The sequence below is a fragment of the Rhopalosiphum maidis genome, chromosome 2 (assembly GCF_003676215.2).
Source record: "Rhopalosiphum maidis isolate BTI-1 chromosome 2, ASM367621v3, whole genome shotgun sequence".
NCBI classification, from domain to species: Eukaryota; Metazoa; Arthropoda; class Insecta; order Hemiptera; family Aphididae; genus Rhopalosiphum; species Rhopalosiphum maidis.
In genome coordinates this window covers 3,659,526-3,681,504 of record NC_040878.1, presented here as the reverse complement: position 1 = coordinate 3,681,504, position 21,979 = coordinate 3,659,526, and the positions used below count along the sequence as shown (strand labels likewise).

Genomic DNA, 21,979 nt, shown 5'->3' with positions numbered 1-21,979 from the left:
AAGAGTTTTTAAAATCTAAGATATATTGTTGTTTTATTTTTAGTGGCAACAAACCGAGGATTTCGGAAAGAAAAAAGAGATTCGTATGAGAATGTATAAACTACGAGAACAACGGCTTAAAGAATTTTATACGACAGGAGAAATGATTCAAACAGAAACAACAACTAAACGCTCATCAACCAGAACACATACTGAATCTATAACGGACCAAGGATTCATGACTATGAAAACTAAAGAGATCCGAGATTCCGAATCTCCAACTGAAGACTATCAACGACAATCAAATACTAATAAAAATTATTATGTTTCGTCGAAAATTGATGAATCGGATGGTAATAGAGGAATAGTTGAAGTTGAACACACTAGTTCTTTAAAGCCAACTGAAGAGTATACTCAAAATTCATTGCAAACGTCTATGTCAAGCTCTACGTCATCTACGTGGAAATCATCACAGACAACTATTTCGGTTTCAGAAGAAGTTCAAAAGGCTGATGTAAATTTGAATTCCAAATTTATTGTAAACGAACAGACTAACGAAGATCGTCAGTTGACATTTGATACATCATATGATAAGTCGGATAGCTCAAATATTGATAGTAAAGTAACTGAATCAATAACTACTACAAACTTAGACAATATTAAACGAGATAATAATCAATATTCAAATAGTCATCAAAAAGTTATAGAGACTTATACATCTAACAATGAACTAGTTGAGCCTGTATCGGAAAATATATCAAGTAAAGACAGTAATTTTGTAGAAAAAACATACACTTCAAATATTTCAAGAAACAACTCTGAAAATGTTGAGATAGCAACGGATAGTAAAATTATCAACGAACTTCATAAACTGGACTCTTATCTATCTACTCAACAGTCAACTACAGATTCTACAAAGTCAAATTCAATTGTTTCTAATGATGATAAGACAATTAAAAAAGTTGATGATCAAGTTATTGATACATTAAAAGAAAATATCGAAGATCAATATATTACCACCCACCAACATTCATACCAGCCACCTAGGATTAGTGTGGATTTGAGTCCATCGCATGAAGCTTTTGCTAGGAGTTTACGATCAACTCCAGAAAGGTCTAGTCCTTCACCTTGTAGAGAACGTACAAGCCCAGAGCGCAGATTTAAATCTGCCAGCCCTGAAAAATATAGAGCATCACCAGAAAAATCAGGTAGTCCTTCTAGATCACTCAATTATTCTACAAGAAGAAAGTTGTCATCCACGCATACAAAAGGGTTATCAAAAAAACGATCTATTACACCCACACGAGGTAAACAATACGATTCTTCGGACGATTCTGATTGTTCTGGCGCAACTCATGGCACTTATGATAAGTATAAAAGTTCTGATGCTAAAAGAACCTTGTTTAAAGAAGAAACTAATATTACTTCAGTTTCGAAGTATGGCCAAAAATCATCATCTACTAGTCCAGTACGAAGAGAAAAATCTCCTGGATATAGCAGTGAAGGATCAGTTGGAAAAGAAGTAAGAAAATCTTCATCTAAGGTAAAAAATAGTTCACACGAGAGTAGCCCTGAAAGAAGTGCGTTTAAACCAGTAAATAATTATAAAACACTTCAAACTCAACAAGTCAGTAAGGATAATAAAATTAATCGCATAACACACGAAAGGAATTTATATACAAATACTTATGATTCGAAAAACAAAATTAATGATGACAATAATTTAATTAAAATAATAAAACCTGAAATTGATAATGATTTGAATGAAAATGAAAGTATAGAAACAGTTACAAAAACTACTGAAAATAATATCTTAGATTCAAAAAATAAGTCCATTCAAGAAAAATTCATCATAGAAGAACAAGTGTGTACATCTTCAGAGCAAGTAAATAATGAAAAAATAATAACACAACCAATATATATCACTGAAAAAAATAAAACACCTAGGGAAAAATCACCTTCGAAAAATGTTAAAAAAGAAAATAAAACAAAACAGGAAGAAATAATTGAAAAAGAAAAATCAAATGTAGTTAAACAGAGCACAATCATTAATGATGACATAACAATAAAACCGAAAGAAAAATCTCCAGTAAAAGAAATTAAACCGGTTACGAAAGATGATAAAATATACTCAATCGTTAAATCTACCGAAAATGTATCACACGCTTCTGATATTAAATCTGTTACATCTTCTAAAAAAACAATTTCTGCAATACCTTCGTCAATACCTTCTTCAATAAAAAAAGCTGTACCTTCGACTTTGGAGAAAACCCCATCGAAAAAAAGTCTTATACATAAGGATGTTAAAGATGGTTCATCAAATAAAACTGTTAAAAAAGACCTTTCAAGAGAAAAAATGGATATTAAAATTACAAGAAGTGATAGTAAAACTTTGATACATAAGAATTCAAAAGATCGTATTACACCAAAAACGGTTATTAAAAAACCAAGTCAGGAGTTATTAGTAGATAAAAAAACTACAATATCATCTAGACAAAAAATCACTAGTCCAGAAACTAAATCCAAGACTCAAGAAACAATAAAAGTTCTTGAAAAGAAAGACTCGAAAAATAAATTTAAATCTCCAATCAGTCCGCAATCTTCACAAAAAAAATTAGGTGCTGTAAAATCAATTACTGAAACAAAAACAGTTATAGATTCAAAAAGAACTATAGGAAACATAAACACAAAGAAGATTCCTTCTTCGAATGGGACCAAACCTAGAACACCTAATTCACTAAAATCTAATATAAATGAAACACCATCCAAATCAATTAAACCTGTTACCAAGACTATATCAACCACGTCTATAACTAAGCCTCAAATAAAAAAAACCACAAATTCAAATTTCAATAAAACTATAAAAATTGAAATTACTAAAAATGTAGAACAAAAATCAAAAGATTTAGAGGATGAACTGCCTCCAGATAATTTTGAAAGTGATACTGACCTGGACGATTCTACCAATAAACCAAAATACATTAAAAATATATCATCTAATTCGTCAACATCTTCTTCCTCTTCGGAAGAAGACGACAAAGATGAAGAAGATATACAAAAAATTAAAGATATTGATAATATAAGAAATGAAGCTGAAGAAGAATACGGTAAAAAAATGACCAACAAAGATGCATTATTAAATGTTATTGTTCAATTACCTCCATCATCTAGGGAATCATCACCTGAGTATTCTGCGAGATTTGGTCAACCATATTGTTCAGTATCTGATGATGCAAGTTTACCAAGGTATGCTGATGTTGTAAGTGAACCAGAAGATGTTAATGATTACGGCAGCTTACAGAGAAATAGGTATGACGTTGTAACAGACTTAGATGAAGAAAGTAGCGTTACAGTTGCTGACAGAGTTTCAAAGTTTTTGAATAATGTCAACAAGCAAGAAGAAATACAAAAAACTACGGAAATACCTCAAAGTCCTCAAGCAGTAAGAAAAACCAAACAAATATTTGAATCCATTGCAAAAGGAAAACATGAAGAGACAGATATTATAAATGATGTAATCGAATCAGAAACACTTAATATTGGAACTGAAGATAATCGAGATTTGACAAAAATTAATAAAACTCCAACTTCTCTTTTGACAAGAAAAATTTCTGGAGCTTCTGATTATAAATCTCGAAAAGACTTCTTTGAAAACAAAAAATCAAATGATATATCTGAAAAAGTAACACATTTAACCCCTGCTAAAATAACTAGATCGTCATCAATTAAGGAAAGACGTGCATCGTTCGAAACAAAGATTGATAAAAAAACACCATTAAAAGACAAAACCAATGTACCGAGAACAAAATCACCAGAGTCTAAAAATAGTTCACCTGAACGAACAACCAAAACTCCCATAAAAATAAACAAAACTGAAACATTCGATGTTAAAGTTGAAGAAATAAATAGATCCAGAAGGCTATCAGGTTCAAAAACGGTTAAAGATAGAACAGCTACTTTTGAAAAGAATGAACCCATTCAGAAATCGTACAAAGAAAATAAAACCACTTTTAGACACCAAATGCCAAGCACACCTTTAAATACAAGTAAGGTATCGGAAACCCGTATTAAGTCAACCACAGTGACTGATACGAAAACCGCAGATCGTGTCTCAACTAAAAGAGTATCAAGTCCAGAAAAAACCACAGCCACTGCTTCGATTATTAAAACTAACGAAGTTACAAATAGAAAAATATCATCAAAAAGTCCCGATAGAAAAATTGTCGAAACTCCAAAAAGAAATAGTACGGCTAAAAGTCCTGAGCGAAGTGTATTAATCGATACAAAAGATAATACTACTAGTGGGAATCAATGTGCACGAGATACAATTTCTTCGTCATCCAGACAGCGAGCCACCGTCACTACTGCTAAAACTGATTTTGGAACAACAGTGAAAAATACATCAGTGCCAAAACCTACATCGACAACAACAACTAAATCGATTTCTGTCAATAACACTGACGAAGAAGTGGAAATTGAAGAAATATTTGATTTACACGTTTTGGAGATTATGGTAAATATATTATTCATATTAATAAATTCATCGATGTCAGTTTTGAGTCAATAAAGACAATGTAAAATATTAAAATCTAACGATTACAAACAATTTCTTATCATCGTTAATCAATAGAAACAAAAATAACCGTTCCTTTAAGGTTAGTTGGTAAAAGTTTTGTTGTATTTCTTATTAAAAATAAAAATAAATTGTATACAATTTATATTTAAAACACAAAGCGTATTGCATATTGATAATGAGATATAAAATAATGCTTATTTAGTGGCAGTTCCATGAAATTTAATGATCATGATTTAATGAAAAAAAAATATACTTTCCCGTGGTTTTAATGCCTATCCAAAATGCCGTTAAACCGATATTAATTTAAAAAAATTAGTTTGTAGTTGTTTTTAGTTATTATATTTAAATTGTCTATTTAATATATTTTAAAACTTATTTAAATTTAGCGAACATGAATACATTCTTTTTTATTTTTTTTACATATTTTTTAATTCATATTAAATGTATGGATATTTTGTACGTTTTTATTACATATAATTCTAAACCTTATACAATTGAATATAAACATATGAATATTATACATAATATAATATTTTGAAAACAATCATTTTAAGGGGTTGTATTTAGGCAATGTATATGATAATATATATTAATATTATTATAAGTGAATGTTCAGTAGTATGTGTGATCTAACCGGGCAACTACTAACATTCCTATTGCCTACATATTTAGACGAGGAAATTGTTATTATAAGTGAAATAGTAGGTACCAATTTATGTGTAAGAAGTAATAAAAAACTTTTATAAAAAAGTAACATGAATTAGGTAGGTAATAAAAAAATGTAAAAAAAATAAAAATGAATAATGTGTATATACTTTTTCTTATTTGATTTTAGATATGAAAAAAATGTTTGAATTAGTTAACTAGATTTTACTTGCAACGATATGAAAATATAATTTTTTTTTTTAATTGATCACTGTATAATATTTTATTTTAAAATGTATAAGTTATTAATATTTAGAAATGTTGCAATACTTGCAATCAAGTTGTTGTCAAACTGTGTTGTTAGATAATTTTGACAAAAATAAAATAGGATGTTTTTAAATCTTCAAATACCTGAGTTATACTTACTTGTTATCTGTTGAAGTTAGCTTTATTACTTTTAATTTAAATTTTAAAAATATAAATGTTGAATTAAATTTACCTATACATTATAACTATACATAAATGTATACATTTATTTTTAGAAAAGAAATGATTTTTTTTTAATGTAAGAAATATTTATAATAATAAGTATTCTTGTAGTAGGTTTTTATTTTATTTTCATTATTATATCATACTTTTATTTGTTTAGCTTGAAAAGGCAGTTGGTTACGATCGTAGGAGAAGAATAAGAGCACAAATTCGAGTAGTGAAACGTCAATTAGAAACAAACAACGGATTATCAATAAATACTACAGCACGTGTACCAAAAGTAAATTATTTTATTTCATAACTTTATTATTGTATTATATAAAAAAATATTTTTTGTTAAAATTTGATTGTAGAACTTTCAAGATGTTTCACCAGCCAAGAAACAAAACCAAAGTAACATAACTGTACAAAAGACCGAATATGTTAAAAAAGCTGAAGTCAAAAAGGAAAGAAGTGTTTCACCACAAAAATCGTATGCAAATCCAATTGGTAATTCACGATCTCCTTCACCTCAAAAGGCTCAAAAGTCAGTTGTGGAAACTCGAACACCGCTACCTACACAAAAAGCTGTTCGAGCAATTGAAAAAGAACGATCTCTTTCACCTCAAAAAACTGTGACACCAGTTGATAAAATTCTACCCCTTTCATCTCAAAAAATAACTCTCATTGAAAAAGTCCGATCTCCTTCACCTCAAAAGAGTACTCCAACCGAAAAAAACCGATCTCCTTCACCAAAAAAAATGACTGTAGTGCAGCAACAACAAGAGTCACGATTCAACAAAAATGAAAAGTCTTCTCGAAACTCAACTATCACTTCTACTTCCTCTACTTCAACATCCTCAACAACAGTCACTAAAACTACCAAAGGTAAATTTATAATAATTTATTATATTAGTATCATAAATGTTTTAGCTCTTAACGCTATGGGAATAAATTAATAATTATTATAGAGAAAAGTATAAATGCTTAAGTAGCTAGGAAGATTAGAAATACATAAGATTTCCGTTACTCATCACTCAATGTTGACAATCATTACTGGCAGATGTATAATATAATGGTTAGGTTACAATCACTATTAATTATTAATTATTACTATAATTTAGGGTTTTTTTTTCAAAACAAAAAAAAAACGTTAATAACAATTCTATTTTATTTATTTAATTCAGCAAGGTAATCGTACAGACCAAACTATATATTGTATACTTTTTACGTTAAGGAAAAAAACAACAATTTTATTCGTGAAAGTAAAGAAAATCAATATTTTGTGGGTAAAACTGTGGTTTAAATGTTACTTTCTTAGTATTATACCGTTATTAAGAACAAAAAAGGAAAATATATTTTAACATAAAATAATGATTTATTATTTATGTTGCTGAAAGCCATCTGAAGTTCATTCATGTATAAAATTGAGTTTTAATATTTCTTATATTCTAAAATATATAATTTTAATCAACTCATTAAGAAACACAGCTATTTAAATTAACTCAAAAACTATATAATGAACAATTAAAAATAATGAGTGGTCATTTAAATTTTGTTTCAATTACAATAATAGCTGTAAATGTGACTTAAAAATATTATTGTGAAGTTTTTTTTTTAGTTTATGAAAATGTATATATAAAAATTTCATAATAAAACACTTTAAAATTTGATTCATTATAAGTATTCAATCTCAATTAAAAAATAAATTATATTTAATAATTTATAGTCAAAACCTAGATGTTACCTATAGGTAACACTAACTGTAAAATAAAGTTAAAATTTGAGAAACATTATCTAGAAAAGCAAATTTTCATTATCTTCCAAAAATATTTTATTTTAATTTTTAATTTTATTAAATAATATATATCACACATTATTCATGAGTGTTTTAAATCAGGTTGATATAAAGTATTTGATTCTTATTGTTGAAAATTATTGTAATACAATTATTTATTTTAAAAATAAGTATAAAAATATTTATTAATCGACATTTTGATAGTTTTCTATAGAATTTTCTACTATTTAAATTATAAGTTGATATATATTATTTGACATCTGTCACATTCAGATATAGCTTATGATGTGTACATATAATTTAAATAAATTGATCAACAAAAATGATCGAGGCAAAACTTATAATCGACTTTTTATTACCTAGTATTATTATGGCGATTGAAGTTTATTTTACATCTTTGCTCATAGTTTTAAAAACTTCAAACAAACTTAATGCAAATGGTTATTTTATCTTCATCATAATTAAAGACAACATTTTTTACATCCCAATTATCATGTTATAAAGAAACTTAAAAATATTAAATTAATTAAATCTATACATAGTATTTTTACTCAAATATAATTATATGCACTAAATAAGAAAATTACAAGGACAAGTAATAAATGTTAAGATGCTAAAAAAATTGAGCAAACATGACGTGATTAAATGTATATTTAAAATAATAACGACCATGCCAAAAAAAAAATTCACCGGCAAATAACAATATTTCAACTTTTAAATAAGTATTTGTTTAAACTACTAGCTAAGTTCAGTGCATTTTATTATAATAGTGATTAGTGATTACCTTACCTATTTAAAAATGGAAGTTATAAATATATATAATATATTATAAATCAAGTATCATATACTTTTGAGTTTGTCGCGTAATTTTCCTAGCATTGACATATGGGTGGAGATATTTGGTGTTGGGAGGTAGGAATCATCATATATTCAAAAATAAAAATAAAATACATAAGTTAGTGCCGAGTGTATATAATTTTATATTTTAAAAAATTAATATTTGACAAATTTTACACTGGTTCATTTTATTTTATTTTTGTTAATTACACTGATTTCCGGTTTCCTTGTGGAATTTCATTATTGTACATATACCAAACCACTAATTTACGGAAAATGAGAAATTGTTACGGACAGCCGGAAGCTTAGAAATCTTCTTAGTTTTTACCGTAATAATTTAAGCAGTGTGCTTATAATAGACGGTGAGTAGTGAAATCATATATTTATTCCATTGAAAACGACTTACTGGAATTGGCGTAAGTGAACACTTACAATATGGCGACACTGACATATTTTAGTGCCTCTGTTTTCAATCAAACACAAAAGCAACTAATACTGGAAAAAATCCATAGTATTGTATTTTTATAGTTTTGGAAGTTCAAAAAAAAAATATAGGTGAATAATTATTAATTTATAATTGTTATTTAATTAATATATAGGCCACTGCAGGGAATTAATTAAAAAAAAAAGTTTTATTCAATATTTTTTAATTCTAAAACGTAATTTATAAGAATATACATTTGGTAGCTTGTACATTGTACGTCAGTACACACCATTGATTTTTGTGTTCACATAATATTATACTGTTTTGCATTAAACTACAATATTAATTATGTATTGATTATTTATAGATTAAGTTTGTATTATCAATTCAATAAATTATACATATAGGTAACAAGTGGCTTGAATATAATTAAACGATTAATTATATCCGTTTCCAGCACTTTTTATTTCGCACACGTTCCAACAGTTTGGTCAGCTTTCGTCGGTAGTAATAATATATAGGTACGCGCGTCGTATTGAATATCGCACGGCTATTCCAAATTCCAATATGCGCCACCAACCGCAGCGGCGCGCGCCAAACGATTTTTCGAATTTCTGACTAGATACGTGGCCGTATAATACATATACTATAATAGTATAATAGGTAGGTACTACGTAGAGGTACTACTTGCAATTCGATCACCGGTCATTATAATATCGTTTCACACCAACACTGTTCGTCTGGGGCCGCGTAATCGACAACTACAATAAACACACACGCGCAATATAATTGCCACCCGACTGCATTTTTTTCACATAAATCAAAACCGTAAACGCAGTTCATAAAAATCTGTACACGTGTCCGTACCACAATACGCACTATATACAGAAATAGTTTATGCTCGTCGCGGGGCTATCGCGCTTCGGTTTGGCGAAAAACTCGAACAGACCGTTTATAGACGCGTGTACTTCAAATATTATAATATAATATATATTATATTGCGTGGTAGTATCGACTAATACAGCGTATTATCATATTTAAAGGCTTTATATTTATACATTGAAATCTGTCGGTTTGCCAATAACCGACGCGCTAGTCGCGGTTGTTCGACGACGATCGCCGGGCGATTCCTTCATTCGGCGTATATAGCCGCCGCACACGCCATGATAACGATACGGTCTTATAAGACGCGTCTGTTGCGCCCTCGCCCTTCAGACGACCCGTCACGCGTGTATCGGAAGGGGTAGGTATCCAGACACACCGTTGGATTTATTACCTCACACCCGGGTGTGTAAATATATACGTATCGTAAACATAATAATCTAATATTGTAATCGCGACGGCCGGCAGACGTGTGAACTTATAATATTATGATACGTATTTGTGTAGGTACAAATGAAAAACGTATACCGACGTCCGACCGACGACGGTATTGCCGTAAAGGTATACCTATATAATATGACGTGATATTATATTATGGTCTGGCGTGCGAACAACCTGTTTGAGTAAAAACGTATACACACACGCGAGTGCAATAGGTATATTATTATTATTATTATTATTATTGTAGAGACACCGACGAAACATTGCGGCCAGTTGTTTATATAGCACAATCTTATGTGTATACCTATAATCGTTATTGCTTATTAGTTTTATTGGGTACACACACACATACACGCGTGCGCACACGCTTGTTCGTCCCGAAGTATGAGGTTTTCGTGTTGTCGGGTTATCGGCCGTCGACGACGTCGACAACGGAGAGGACGTGCACAGTGTACGATATAATAATATAATAATAATGAAAATAATAATATTATTTTATCGGCATCGTTATTCGTTGTATTATTATGTACGATGAGATACGATAATATAATAATAATATAATAATATATACCTAAACGGCGGCGGCCAACCCCCCTGCGCCCCGCACGGCCATACCGTCGGTTTGGACGTAGCCGGAGGGGGTAGGAGGGACGGGAGCGTGCGTGATGCGGTTAGGAGGTCTTCTCGGTTTGGACGTCCGACATGCCACATGCGGCAGGCAATCCGTCACACGGCACCGGACCGCACGTACGCGCACGTCGTCGCCGCCGTTGTCTCGTCCGTCCGATTTTCGTATAGATAATAATTTCATATATCGTTACGCCCTTGTCGTCGTTGTCGGCACCTAGCTCGTTTTCCCGTTTTCGATTCCCTTCGGTGACCGCGAAAAATTAATTCCGCGTGGATTTTCGCGCACGTCTCCCGACGACGAGTGATTGAAGTGCATCATTCGGACGTATTGCAGTCAAATTATAGAAGTCGACTATATGCGAATAGGGCCCATCGCCAAAAATCGCGCCCTACAGGTGTTGTAATAGGTACGTACAGAATATTATTAAATCGACAACGCGTATACTATGCACAAAAAATTACGTTGGTTGGTACAATCAAATAATGTGGTGTATTATTATCAGGGTTTGAAAGAAATTATAGAAGAGCGATGAAAAAAGTGTAAATTTATTACGTGCTCCTGAATATTTAAATGTCTTATTGATTAGAATGTTAATATACGGGGTACGAGTAAATATTTTTTTTTAAGAAGAGAAACGCTGTCCCCCGTCAATTCAAGTACTAAATATGTTATTGATAAACGCGCTAAACCGCCGCCGCGTGATATCGTGAAAGTACGTATAACTACTTCGATCTCGGGTTTTTGGAAAAGGAAAATCGTACGAAAAACCATAAATATTATGTCGTTTTTCACCGGGCAAGTGTGGTGGTATCGATTTCTCGTTACGATCTTTGATCTATATGACGATTGAAATATATCCGTTCATCCGGATGGACAACGGCAATAATCACTAGGCCGGCGGATAGTGAGGAGGGTAGCCGATATCGGTGGTGCGGCGGCGGTTCGATTGATACGTGTGCCGCGCGTGGTTCTATTTATAAATTATAATCGGACGCTATATAATGCCGGTCATCATTTCGATCGGCTGTCGTTGGGGCATTGGGCTAAGAGTATTTTTAACGGTCGAAAACACTCTTTAATGTCAACCTACCGGTCTTAACATTATATCATGACGCCGTGACGTATGTATAAGTAGATATAACATATTATAATAGGTATGTTTAGATGATTGCAGGTATGCGTTTAGCGTGGATATACCTAAATAGAAACAAATCCTACTTATGATACTACTTGCTACTTATGACTTTTAAAAGTGACTATTCTAAAATTATTGATCTTCAAACAAAAAATGTCAATATTTCGGTTTTTATTTATCAGCATTGTTTATGTTAATCACCTATATTTTTATTGTAATAACATAAAATTGTTATTTGTAATTTCTCACGTATCTAATATCCACGGTTTTATCGTGCTTAATGTATAATACCTATATAATATTATTGTTGTTAAACGATGTCCGATGCTATTAATGTGATTTCGAAAATTTTTCTTTTTTTTCTCGTATTCCTGTTAGTTATTGCGTTTTAAATCGAAAACAGTTTTAATGACCAAATTAATAGAACAAAATGCTTAATATATATTTTGTACAATATATGTGTATAACTATTGTTATATTATTGTAAAGAAAAATATACTTTTATTGGTGCTCTAGTAGTCTAATGGAATTCAATTGACCGAATATTTAATTTAGGATTAGAATAAGAATATTATTTGAAATGATTTGTTGGTTTTTTATGAATATATAACATTTTTAAATAATTTTACAATAAGGTATCTAAAACGACTACATTTTATGCATAATTCTTTAATTTATTATTATTTCTATTTATATATATTAAAAATTCAACTATACTCCTAAATTCTAATATTATAATTTATAACAAACCATATTTACTATTTGCCCGAATCGTAGAGCATAAAATGTACTATGCTCCGGTATTGACTGCAAAATTTAAACTTTCGTTTCATATTGAAAGATAATAAATGATCTCTTCGTAAAACATAATTTAAGTAAGAAAAATTATGGTGAATAATAGATATTTTATCAAATCAATAAATATCAATGTTGACAATGTTTAATACAGACAGACATTTTTTTTTGTGATATACGTATTTTAAAACTGATTTTATTTATAAAATAATATTTATTTTATAGTATTATTATACACATAATAGATATTAACTATTACCTAAATCTTAAAATAAACTACTAACTAATTTATTATTAAATATTATATAGTGTACCTATTACCTATCATTTATTATTTTGCTTGTATAAATATTTAATTAATAGATAAAAAGTACAATGGATATTTAAAACCTCTAAATCGTTCATAGTTTCATACATTAAGCATACCAACATTTTAATAAATTACTAAACGTAATTTTCTTTTTTTAATTAAAGAATGAATAACTTAAATGCAGCTTTTTAACAATTTGAATTTTGAATACCTAATAATATTACAATATCGTTTTTATGTTTTTTAAATCTAAATGGACTAAATACATGTAAGTTATAAGTATAAAGTATCTCTAATAATCTGAGCATCATAATATATAACATACTATATACATATGCATACTATCAAAAAACATTGAGTGGTTCTCGGTAAATGATAAATCCCTATAACTTTAAAATAGAATAATATATTATATGTCTTAATTTTGTAGTTTATTAAGAATATTTCGATAAATGTAAGTTTCTTACTTTATTATTTCGCACTAATAATTTTATCTGAACAGATTATTAACGTAACTACAAGATTTTGAAAATATCTTATTAGAAAGTTAATTAAATTAATTATGTCATTTTTATAATTGAAATGCTATAAAGGTCACTTGTTAAATTGTTACTAAGTTTTTCTTACTGTTTAGGTAACTAGTAATTTATATAGCCACTAGTTTTAGATTCAGATGTATTATTTTTTTTATTAAATAAAAACATATTGCGTACAAATTAACACGTCATATTGTTCCGGAACGGTAAACTTAATAGTTAATTCGTTCCGGCGAGATTTTACTTTCTACGATTTTTTAAATTCTATTGTATATTTGAAATTGAATGTGCCCTTCGACTTCAATATTTATTTATATTTTTTACAGATTTTTCATTCGCATAATTATTATACTTAAACGTCCATTTATATAAATGATTACCCGACGTCTTAAACTCCAGTCCTAACTTATTATTCAAAATGTAAAACCAAAATTCCGTCAACCTGTACTTAGCAGCATTTTATTCTAATTTTGAAGAAGTTATTACTCATAAGTTATTAGTTATTACACAGACATACACACATCACTATGTTATTAAATAATCAGAGGTAATCATTAATTAAACAATTGTCATACACGTTGTAAGGTACACACTTTAATTATTGCATTATCCGGTTAAAAATTACATAGTTATTTGTGCGCGTCTAATTAAAATTCAAACTACGAGATCAAATTCAAATATCTGTATTTAATATAAAATAAACCCGGAAGGTAGATGCGAGTAAGTGATTAACAGTGTGTCAACGACTATTATATTATAAGTTGTTGTACTTGGCACCTGAAGTAGAAAGACATAAACCGTTTTACAATCATTAAAATAAATGTTAAGCACTTGTAAAATTAATAAATATAAGTACCTTTGTGATAATTACTAATTAAATATTATTTGATGAAAAATATATATATGAATGGCATAGTCTAGATTATAGGTATAATAACTAATAAGTGTTCAAAAAACACTGTACCTATATATACACAAATAATTTGTATTTATTTAGTTAAATACTTATGTTACCTAAATAATCTTCACATTGTTTAATGATAATATGCTAATTGTTAATTATTAGTAGGGACCGGACGGTTATGCACTAAAAACTACCGAAATCTGTGTGCACTTATAATGCTCTTAAAAACACTGAAATTTGCCTTTACATTTGTTTTTAATTTAATAAATATAAAAAAACCTTTTAACGCTTCAATTTTTATTTCAATTTCGTTGATAGGTAATTAAAAATATTATTTTATTATATAAATTTAATAATAAAAATAAAAATTTTAGTTGAAAATTATTAAGTATTTACCTTTTATAAATAATAATTTTTTTTTTTTAAATAATATTACAATCCCCAATTAAAGACTGCCGATACCTCGCTGTCAAATACAACTATAAATTAATTTTATAAATTTCATATTTTTTTTACCAATAGACCTTTTTAGAAGTATCTTACTTATTTTGCCAATGACATAGTATTTAACTTTAAATATATTATGCAGTTAATACAATTTTTTTAAAAATATGAGAATAAATAAAATAATCGAGATTATATAGAATTACATGCGCATGTAAAACAACATTTTATAAAGGTAATTCAAATTTGTATTTGATCTACCAAATTTTTGGTATATTCTGTTAAAATATGAAAATACATGAACTTCCGGTTCCTATTTATTAGCACTTATTCACTTATTAGTTATTAGTTATTACTAATATCAATACAAATTAACAAATAGTTAATAAACAATGATATCGCATGTAATTATTGTATTAGCTGTTCCCAAGCTATTTAGCTACAATAAGTTACTCCTATACGTTATAAACACTAAACTAAATATGAATATAAGGAAAAAATTAATTCTTAGAAATTTAAAATTTACTGTAATACTATGGAACTATAAAATATAATTATTAATTTCCTTTGAAGAAAATCTTTGAGTAATTGAGTTTCTTTTTTTAATAATTTAAAATGTATGCTATATGCCTACATACATTATATAACTTCTGCATTCAGGATTTATACTTATAATTTAAAAAAATTAATTAAATTAATTTAAGACTTAAATTACAATTTTAATTATTTTTGTGATTAAATCTTTTGTATAGATTCCAAAAATGAAATAAATAAAAAAATAATGATTACGTAGGTACTTATTTATTGCTTATAGATTTATTATATTGTATATAGGAAAACAATTTAGGTATATATATATATATATATTTATTATGTCCTTAGATGAGTTTATTATATTGACCATGGTATGGTTGTAATGACAACAGAACACAACCATATAAGGTACCTCCTACTTATAAGTTTATTATAAGTATATAGATTATAGGTATATGAATAATAAATAATAATCTAGTACTTAGACATTATTTAAACATATTTGTTTTTCTTTACACCAACAAAATGTTTTAAGTATTTATATCTTGAACTTCGGCAACCAATATTTAAGTATAACATTTATAACACAATATCCTAGTTTACTGATTAAGTGGATATGCGTAATATGTGCGTTTTAATTTTAACTAAAAATCGTGTCAGTGGTGATAATTCGTGACGGGCCCATTGCCAGACACTTTTTCGTATCGGTAATAATAAATTACATCACTTTTTTCTACCATAAACAAACTGTATATTGTTGTATGAACTTAATTTACTAAATAATAACGATAGAAGTTAGCGTTTTTAAGTAGTGTATTTTAATATATTGGAACTTAGATGTGGGTGTAAGCTACAAATTTATACTCATGTCCATAAATCTAGGAATTGTGATTAAAATAACCCTTGAAGGCTATCAGACCCGGACTCCTAAGTATTGCCGAAAGTCGTGCCAATTTTTTTCGTAGTGTCTTAAAACAAATTTCTAATTAAAATTAACTAACTAAATATATTTTTTTAATTTTTAATATTTTTTCACTTATAACTTAGAAATATTATATACATATAGGCATAGCATATTATATTATATTTAAAAATATTGCATTTAAATATGTAAAAATAATAGACATTTAAAATTGTCTGTGTAGGATCAATTAGTCTAACCGCTTTGACTATAGCGCTTCCGAACCATAACCAATCTTCCAGACTAAGGTGTTTTCAATTTTCTCATTTTAATACACTTTATTTTTATTTTTTTTAACTTTCGAGAAATTACATAATCTGTAGTTCTATGGTACAATAAATTCATGCGAATTCAAGCGATGTGTACTAAATTACCATATAAATATAAATTGTATTTACTTGAGTTAATTACTTCACAATTTTGGTAGTCAGTATATTATACAACTATTATAGGTAGTTGTTAATAATTTATTCTAATATTTGTTATTAATAATAACTTAACTGAAAATGAAAATTTAGTCTGCAGTTACTAGGTTACACGGCCTTATATCATATTATTTTCTATTCGCATGTGTTATTTTTGATTTTGATGCATCCATATATACTGTTATAGATATCGAATTAGACACTCCACTCCCGTTTCAAATAACAATAGGTTGTTAGTGGCAAATTATCTACAACTCTCATGCCTTGAATATTATAATATCATGTTATAGTCTTAAATTGAATAATGCGCATATGCAAACATCTGGGAGAATTTTTTGTAAATAAATTATAGATACATATAACTTATAGCCTATAGGTAGGTGGTAGTAGTTACATTATATGGGTGACACACCTAAATCACACGCGCACCGGTCAATTATTTTGTAGTCCGTAACCGTATTTCCGTTGGTCATTTCCTGCGAATAATAAAAAATTCACCATTATAATAAAATCTATTACAAAATATCATCTCGTACACATATTACAGTGACCTAAAAGTTACGATACCTATATAGGCCATAACTATAACATCGTTTGTTATGTACATTTGTCAGTCACTTTGGCATCTATGAAAGTACCCACGTGTGTTTAAAATACTTTTTTCTAAATCAAAGTGTATACCTATATGGTTTATTGCTCTGAAATTATTATGTGTTTTTGCAAACAATAGGTCATAGAAGTATATAACATATTTTCAAATATTCCTAATTTAAACAATTTATAGAGTTTATAACTGTAGAAATCGATCGTATATTTATAACAAATTACTCACAAAATCAATCTATACACTATGTATTTATTGTACTTGTACTTATCGAAATATTACTTGTTTATAACTTTTATTTAGAAATATTATAAGTATATAAGTATTATATTTTAGAATTTAATGAATTAAAATGTTTTATATAATATTAATCCTATAATTGGGTTTTTTTTTTGTACATTTAAAATACTTTCTGTTTCGGTATACTCACTTGTTGGCTAATACTTGGAGATTTAATTTAGACAAATGAGATTATGAATAGTTGACGTAATTGTTCCTAGGATAGTCTGTGTAAACACTAAATTAAACTTAAAATGGCTAGCTCCAAATTGATTCGTTTCCAACCAAAAAAATAAAACCTTTCTTAACCTTAACCTAAATATATCAGCATTTATAACTGTCTATCTCAATATCTCAATATTATACGTCTATAAATTTTCCAAAATAAAATATATCCATTCAATGTTTAAATGAAAAAAAAAACTTAGAAAACACTCAGTTATAATGTTTAATTTATCAAGACAACAATCAACTAAACATTATATTTCATCAAAAGTATAAATATGCTATTTATGTGTACCTTAAACCGCTGCTTTCACTACACCGTGTCTATATACTTGAATATATTCACCTTGTAAGTAACGCGCTACAAACATTTTGTTACCTATATATTAAATAAATAAATAAGCATATAGAACCCAACACGACACGGTGTAGGGTGAACCCGGTTTTACAGACGTTTCCTAATTTATTTATTTTTTATACATAAAAATTTTAATTTATTAATATTGGCCAATAAAAATGATGATCTTGTGTAAGAGCTTTTTTACTGTAGTTGAATTACTTTTTTACGATCCCAAATGTTTGTTACCAAGATAGGAAATTGCAGTTGCGTAACATAATTGATATGGAAATTAGGAAAAAAAACCGTCACGTAACAGTTCTTTGACACTATCTATACAGATTTGATGTTTTCCCATAGTACCTAGATATAATAAGTAATATAAAACGATAACGCATTCGATACGCACATCACTAACCGTGCGGTGGATATCATTGACATAATCCTATATGAATTTAGAAATTCGTTCTCATCAAATATTGCTAGTTGTTAGTGTTGTTATCGATATTTTAAAAATTAAATTAAATATGATATTTTCAAAAAATATTTCTACCTTAAAATAATGGGTATTGCCCGGAAAATAAATAGCTAGACATAAAAAAAAACAAACAATTGGTGTAATTAAAATTCACAATCATAATATTTAAGTAAATAAGTGAAATTGATTTTATTGAAATTGTTAGCATATAACAAGCTGTAGACATAATATAAAACGTAAAAAGTTAACACTTTCGAAAATCGTGTTTCATCTTTCTGTATACCTAGGTTTATTAATTTTGCATAAATCACGTTTCTAAAGGTATACATTTTGTTCGGTAGTCGATATCGTCGGTATCTATTGGACATTTGTACTTATGTGCAATTACTATAATTTACTTATATATAATATTAACTAACATTTTATCAGAATATAATGGTACGAGTGTACGCTTCGCATTGATCTCGCCGATATCTTTTTTATAGTACTTGTTTAGATAAAATAAATATGTATTGAAGTCGATAACATTGAAATGTACCTAATTGTACCCTCTTTATACGAGAGGTGAATCATTAAATGACGCCAATATTGTTATTGTATAAAATATATGCCTATAATATGTGTGTAGGTATAATGCATTAATGCATTTACATTATGAAATTTAAATAACAATAACAATCGCAGTAAAATAACTTATCATTTTTATGCTATTAGACTGAACTACTAATGATTTTCCTAATAGTATTAACTTCATAATTATTTTAACATAAAATAACGTGTAATGTTGTTGACATTAGTCATTAATACCCTAGTAGACAATAGTTATAATAAAAATAGAAATATTCTTTATACCGTTAAATTAAAAACCGAAATTTTTTCTTCCTTTTAAATTAAAAAAAATATTTTTCATTACGAAAAACTAAAGGTAAAAACATTATAACATAAAATGTAATAGGTATACTATATTTATAGATTCTGGTGCAATAAACGGTCGCCCCGTATTTTATTGTGGTCTGCAAACATAACAACAGTAATGCTGTTTATTATGCCTGGTGTGATGTATTATTTTTAACTGTTTATTATTACAACATAATTATACAATAATATCATTATTTTATTTGCTTTTATTTTAATAATGAATCAAAACTTTTTGTCTTACGATTGAGGTTTATACTACGTGAGTCAACCATATTTTATTATATATTCGGGAATTTTATCTCATAATTTATTATTTTAATTATTTATTTTTGTCATTATATGTTATTTAATTATTTTTTTGCAGTAAAAAGTGATCAAGTCAGCGGCGGCACAAACCTTTACCAAGAACAAAACGTTACTGATTTGATTACGTCTAGCTACGGCGTGGGGCCTACTGATGACAATGGTAGACCGTTGTTCGGATTGAGAGCTCTCAGGAAAAACAACGCCAATCAATCGTCTGTAAGCGGTGAGTACAATAATATACAAACCCCGGTGCAGTATACCTACGCGTTTCTCAGATAAATTATCTATCTATATTTCTCTTTTTTTTTTTATTGAGACTTGTTGTTTCTTTTCCAGATAACGATTCGTTGTTGTCTGCCCGTTGCGAAACTGACTCGCGCGACACTCGTGTTTCTGAGCAAAAACATAAGTCGTTCGGTCTGAAAGCACTGCAATCCGAGAACACGTATACGGTACAAGAGTCTTCGAGCACCGTATATCAAACAACATCCGAGCAAAAAGGAGGCGTTGACCAGTTGATCACCGACCATAAGGGCAAACCGCTGTTCGGGCTTAGAGCGTTGCAGAGCATCGGTAAAAACGAAGAAGAACCTATTTACGACGACATGCCGGAACCACCGGTATCTCCGCAGCTAAAGGATCTGGTGCTTAAGCATGAAAAACACGCAAGTAAGTTATTCATAGTGGTTATTTTCAATTATTCGTGTTATTCTATGTATATATATATATATAGTACGAGTACGGGCATAGATAATACTATTATAATTTATTAACTTTTATATATAGTGTCATAAATCGATGTATTCTCAGTTATTATGAATTTAAAGTTTTTTATCGTATAGTTCAAATACAAACAATCGATAGCGAATGGTGTATTTTGAATGATATGTACATATTATATATGTACATTATATATTTTACATCATTTTATAAATTTATAGTATAGGATTTTAAAACCTTCTCATCCTGTCATAGTGTTATGATATTATTATATTCTGTTGATTTGAACTTTGAAGTACATAAAAAAACCCCGCCAAAAGTGCTTAAATCTGGGAAAAATTGGAAGGGGGGATATAAAAGTGTAAAAAAATGTGTATATGTCTTATCGATTAAGATATAATAATTAGAAGGGGGTACGCATAAACATTTTTTTTTAAAGAAGAGGGACTCCGTCTGCCCTGGCCATTCAATTTAAGCAATACACGTCAACATTACACATTTTCATATGTAACTTGTACAAATAAATATGTATTGGTATGTTGTTGTACGATAAACAAAAATATTATGTTTTTACTGTTTTTAGTGTATTCAAATAGAATAACATTATTTTAATTGTTTGTTATTTCGCGGTACCGTTCCTTCCACAACCATTCAAACCCCCACGTATTTATTTATTTGTTTTAATTTTTTTGTACATTTTCCAATCTTTGTAATTGATAATCTTTGAAAAAATTGTATTTTCATTACTTGTTAGTTACTTATACTTTCGTTTTATTCAATGAATAATTAATACATAATATTTTTCAGAAGAGAATTCCAAGTTGGACTCACAACCTAGACAAAAACCAAAAGCAAAGTTTAGAGATAGTTTTATACTTGATACTAAAGATGAGGGTTTGTATTCAAGTTTTGAAGAAAATGGATTTACAGACTCCAACCAAACAACTCCGTTACGTTCGATTATTAAAAAAACAGAAGATGATCAAAACAATGGTATTTAAAAAAATTAAGCGTGATACATTAATTTTTAAATAATTTAACATTATTTAAAATTTTTTAGAAACTATAGTTAAAAGTAAAAGTCAATCAACAGTATTTCAATCAAAGAGTGTTATGCGATCCGATGGATCTGGAAATGTTTCAGTCACACAAGATTTCTTGAAAGGTTAGTATCTCCATATGGCCATATTATACATGTTAAACTTATTTTTTTTAATTGCGTAGTTATATTAAATACATTTTGTAATCAAACTATTATGAGAAATGGTGAATTTATATTATACATTATGTTATGTAACAATGACACGTGATTGAGTGTTAGGCTAGGTGAAAAAATAAAACAAAATAATTCAAGTTGGACTTCTTCCAAAACGTAATTAAAACACAA

General features: G+C 28.5%; 1 protein-coding gene across 4 annotated transcripts in view; it reads left to right on the top strand.

Moving 5' to 3' along the window:
• The window catches only part of LOC113554306 (serine-rich adhesin for platelets-like), a 46,283-nt gene that overhangs the window by 10,433 nt on the left and 13,871 nt on the right, over nucleotides 1-21,979 (top strand). For all 4 annotated transcript variants that reach the window (XM_026958089.1, XM_026958087.1, XM_026958088.1 and 1 more), the window contains exons 3-9: nucleotides 44-4,492; nucleotides 5,850-5,969; nucleotides 6,043-6,556; nucleotides 19,931-20,095; nucleotides 20,209-20,541; nucleotides 21,400-21,585; nucleotides 21,653-21,757. In XM_026958089.1, the coding sequence (XP_026813890.1) occupies nucleotides 44-4,492; nucleotides 5,850-5,969; nucleotides 6,043-6,556; nucleotides 19,931-20,095; nucleotides 20,209-20,541; nucleotides 21,400-21,585; nucleotides 21,653-21,757 (5,872 nt within the window). The remainder of the gene's footprint in view (nucleotides 1-43; nucleotides 4,493-5,849; nucleotides 5,970-6,042; nucleotides 6,557-19,930; nucleotides 20,096-20,208; nucleotides 20,542-21,399; nucleotides 21,586-21,652; nucleotides 21,758-21,979) is intronic.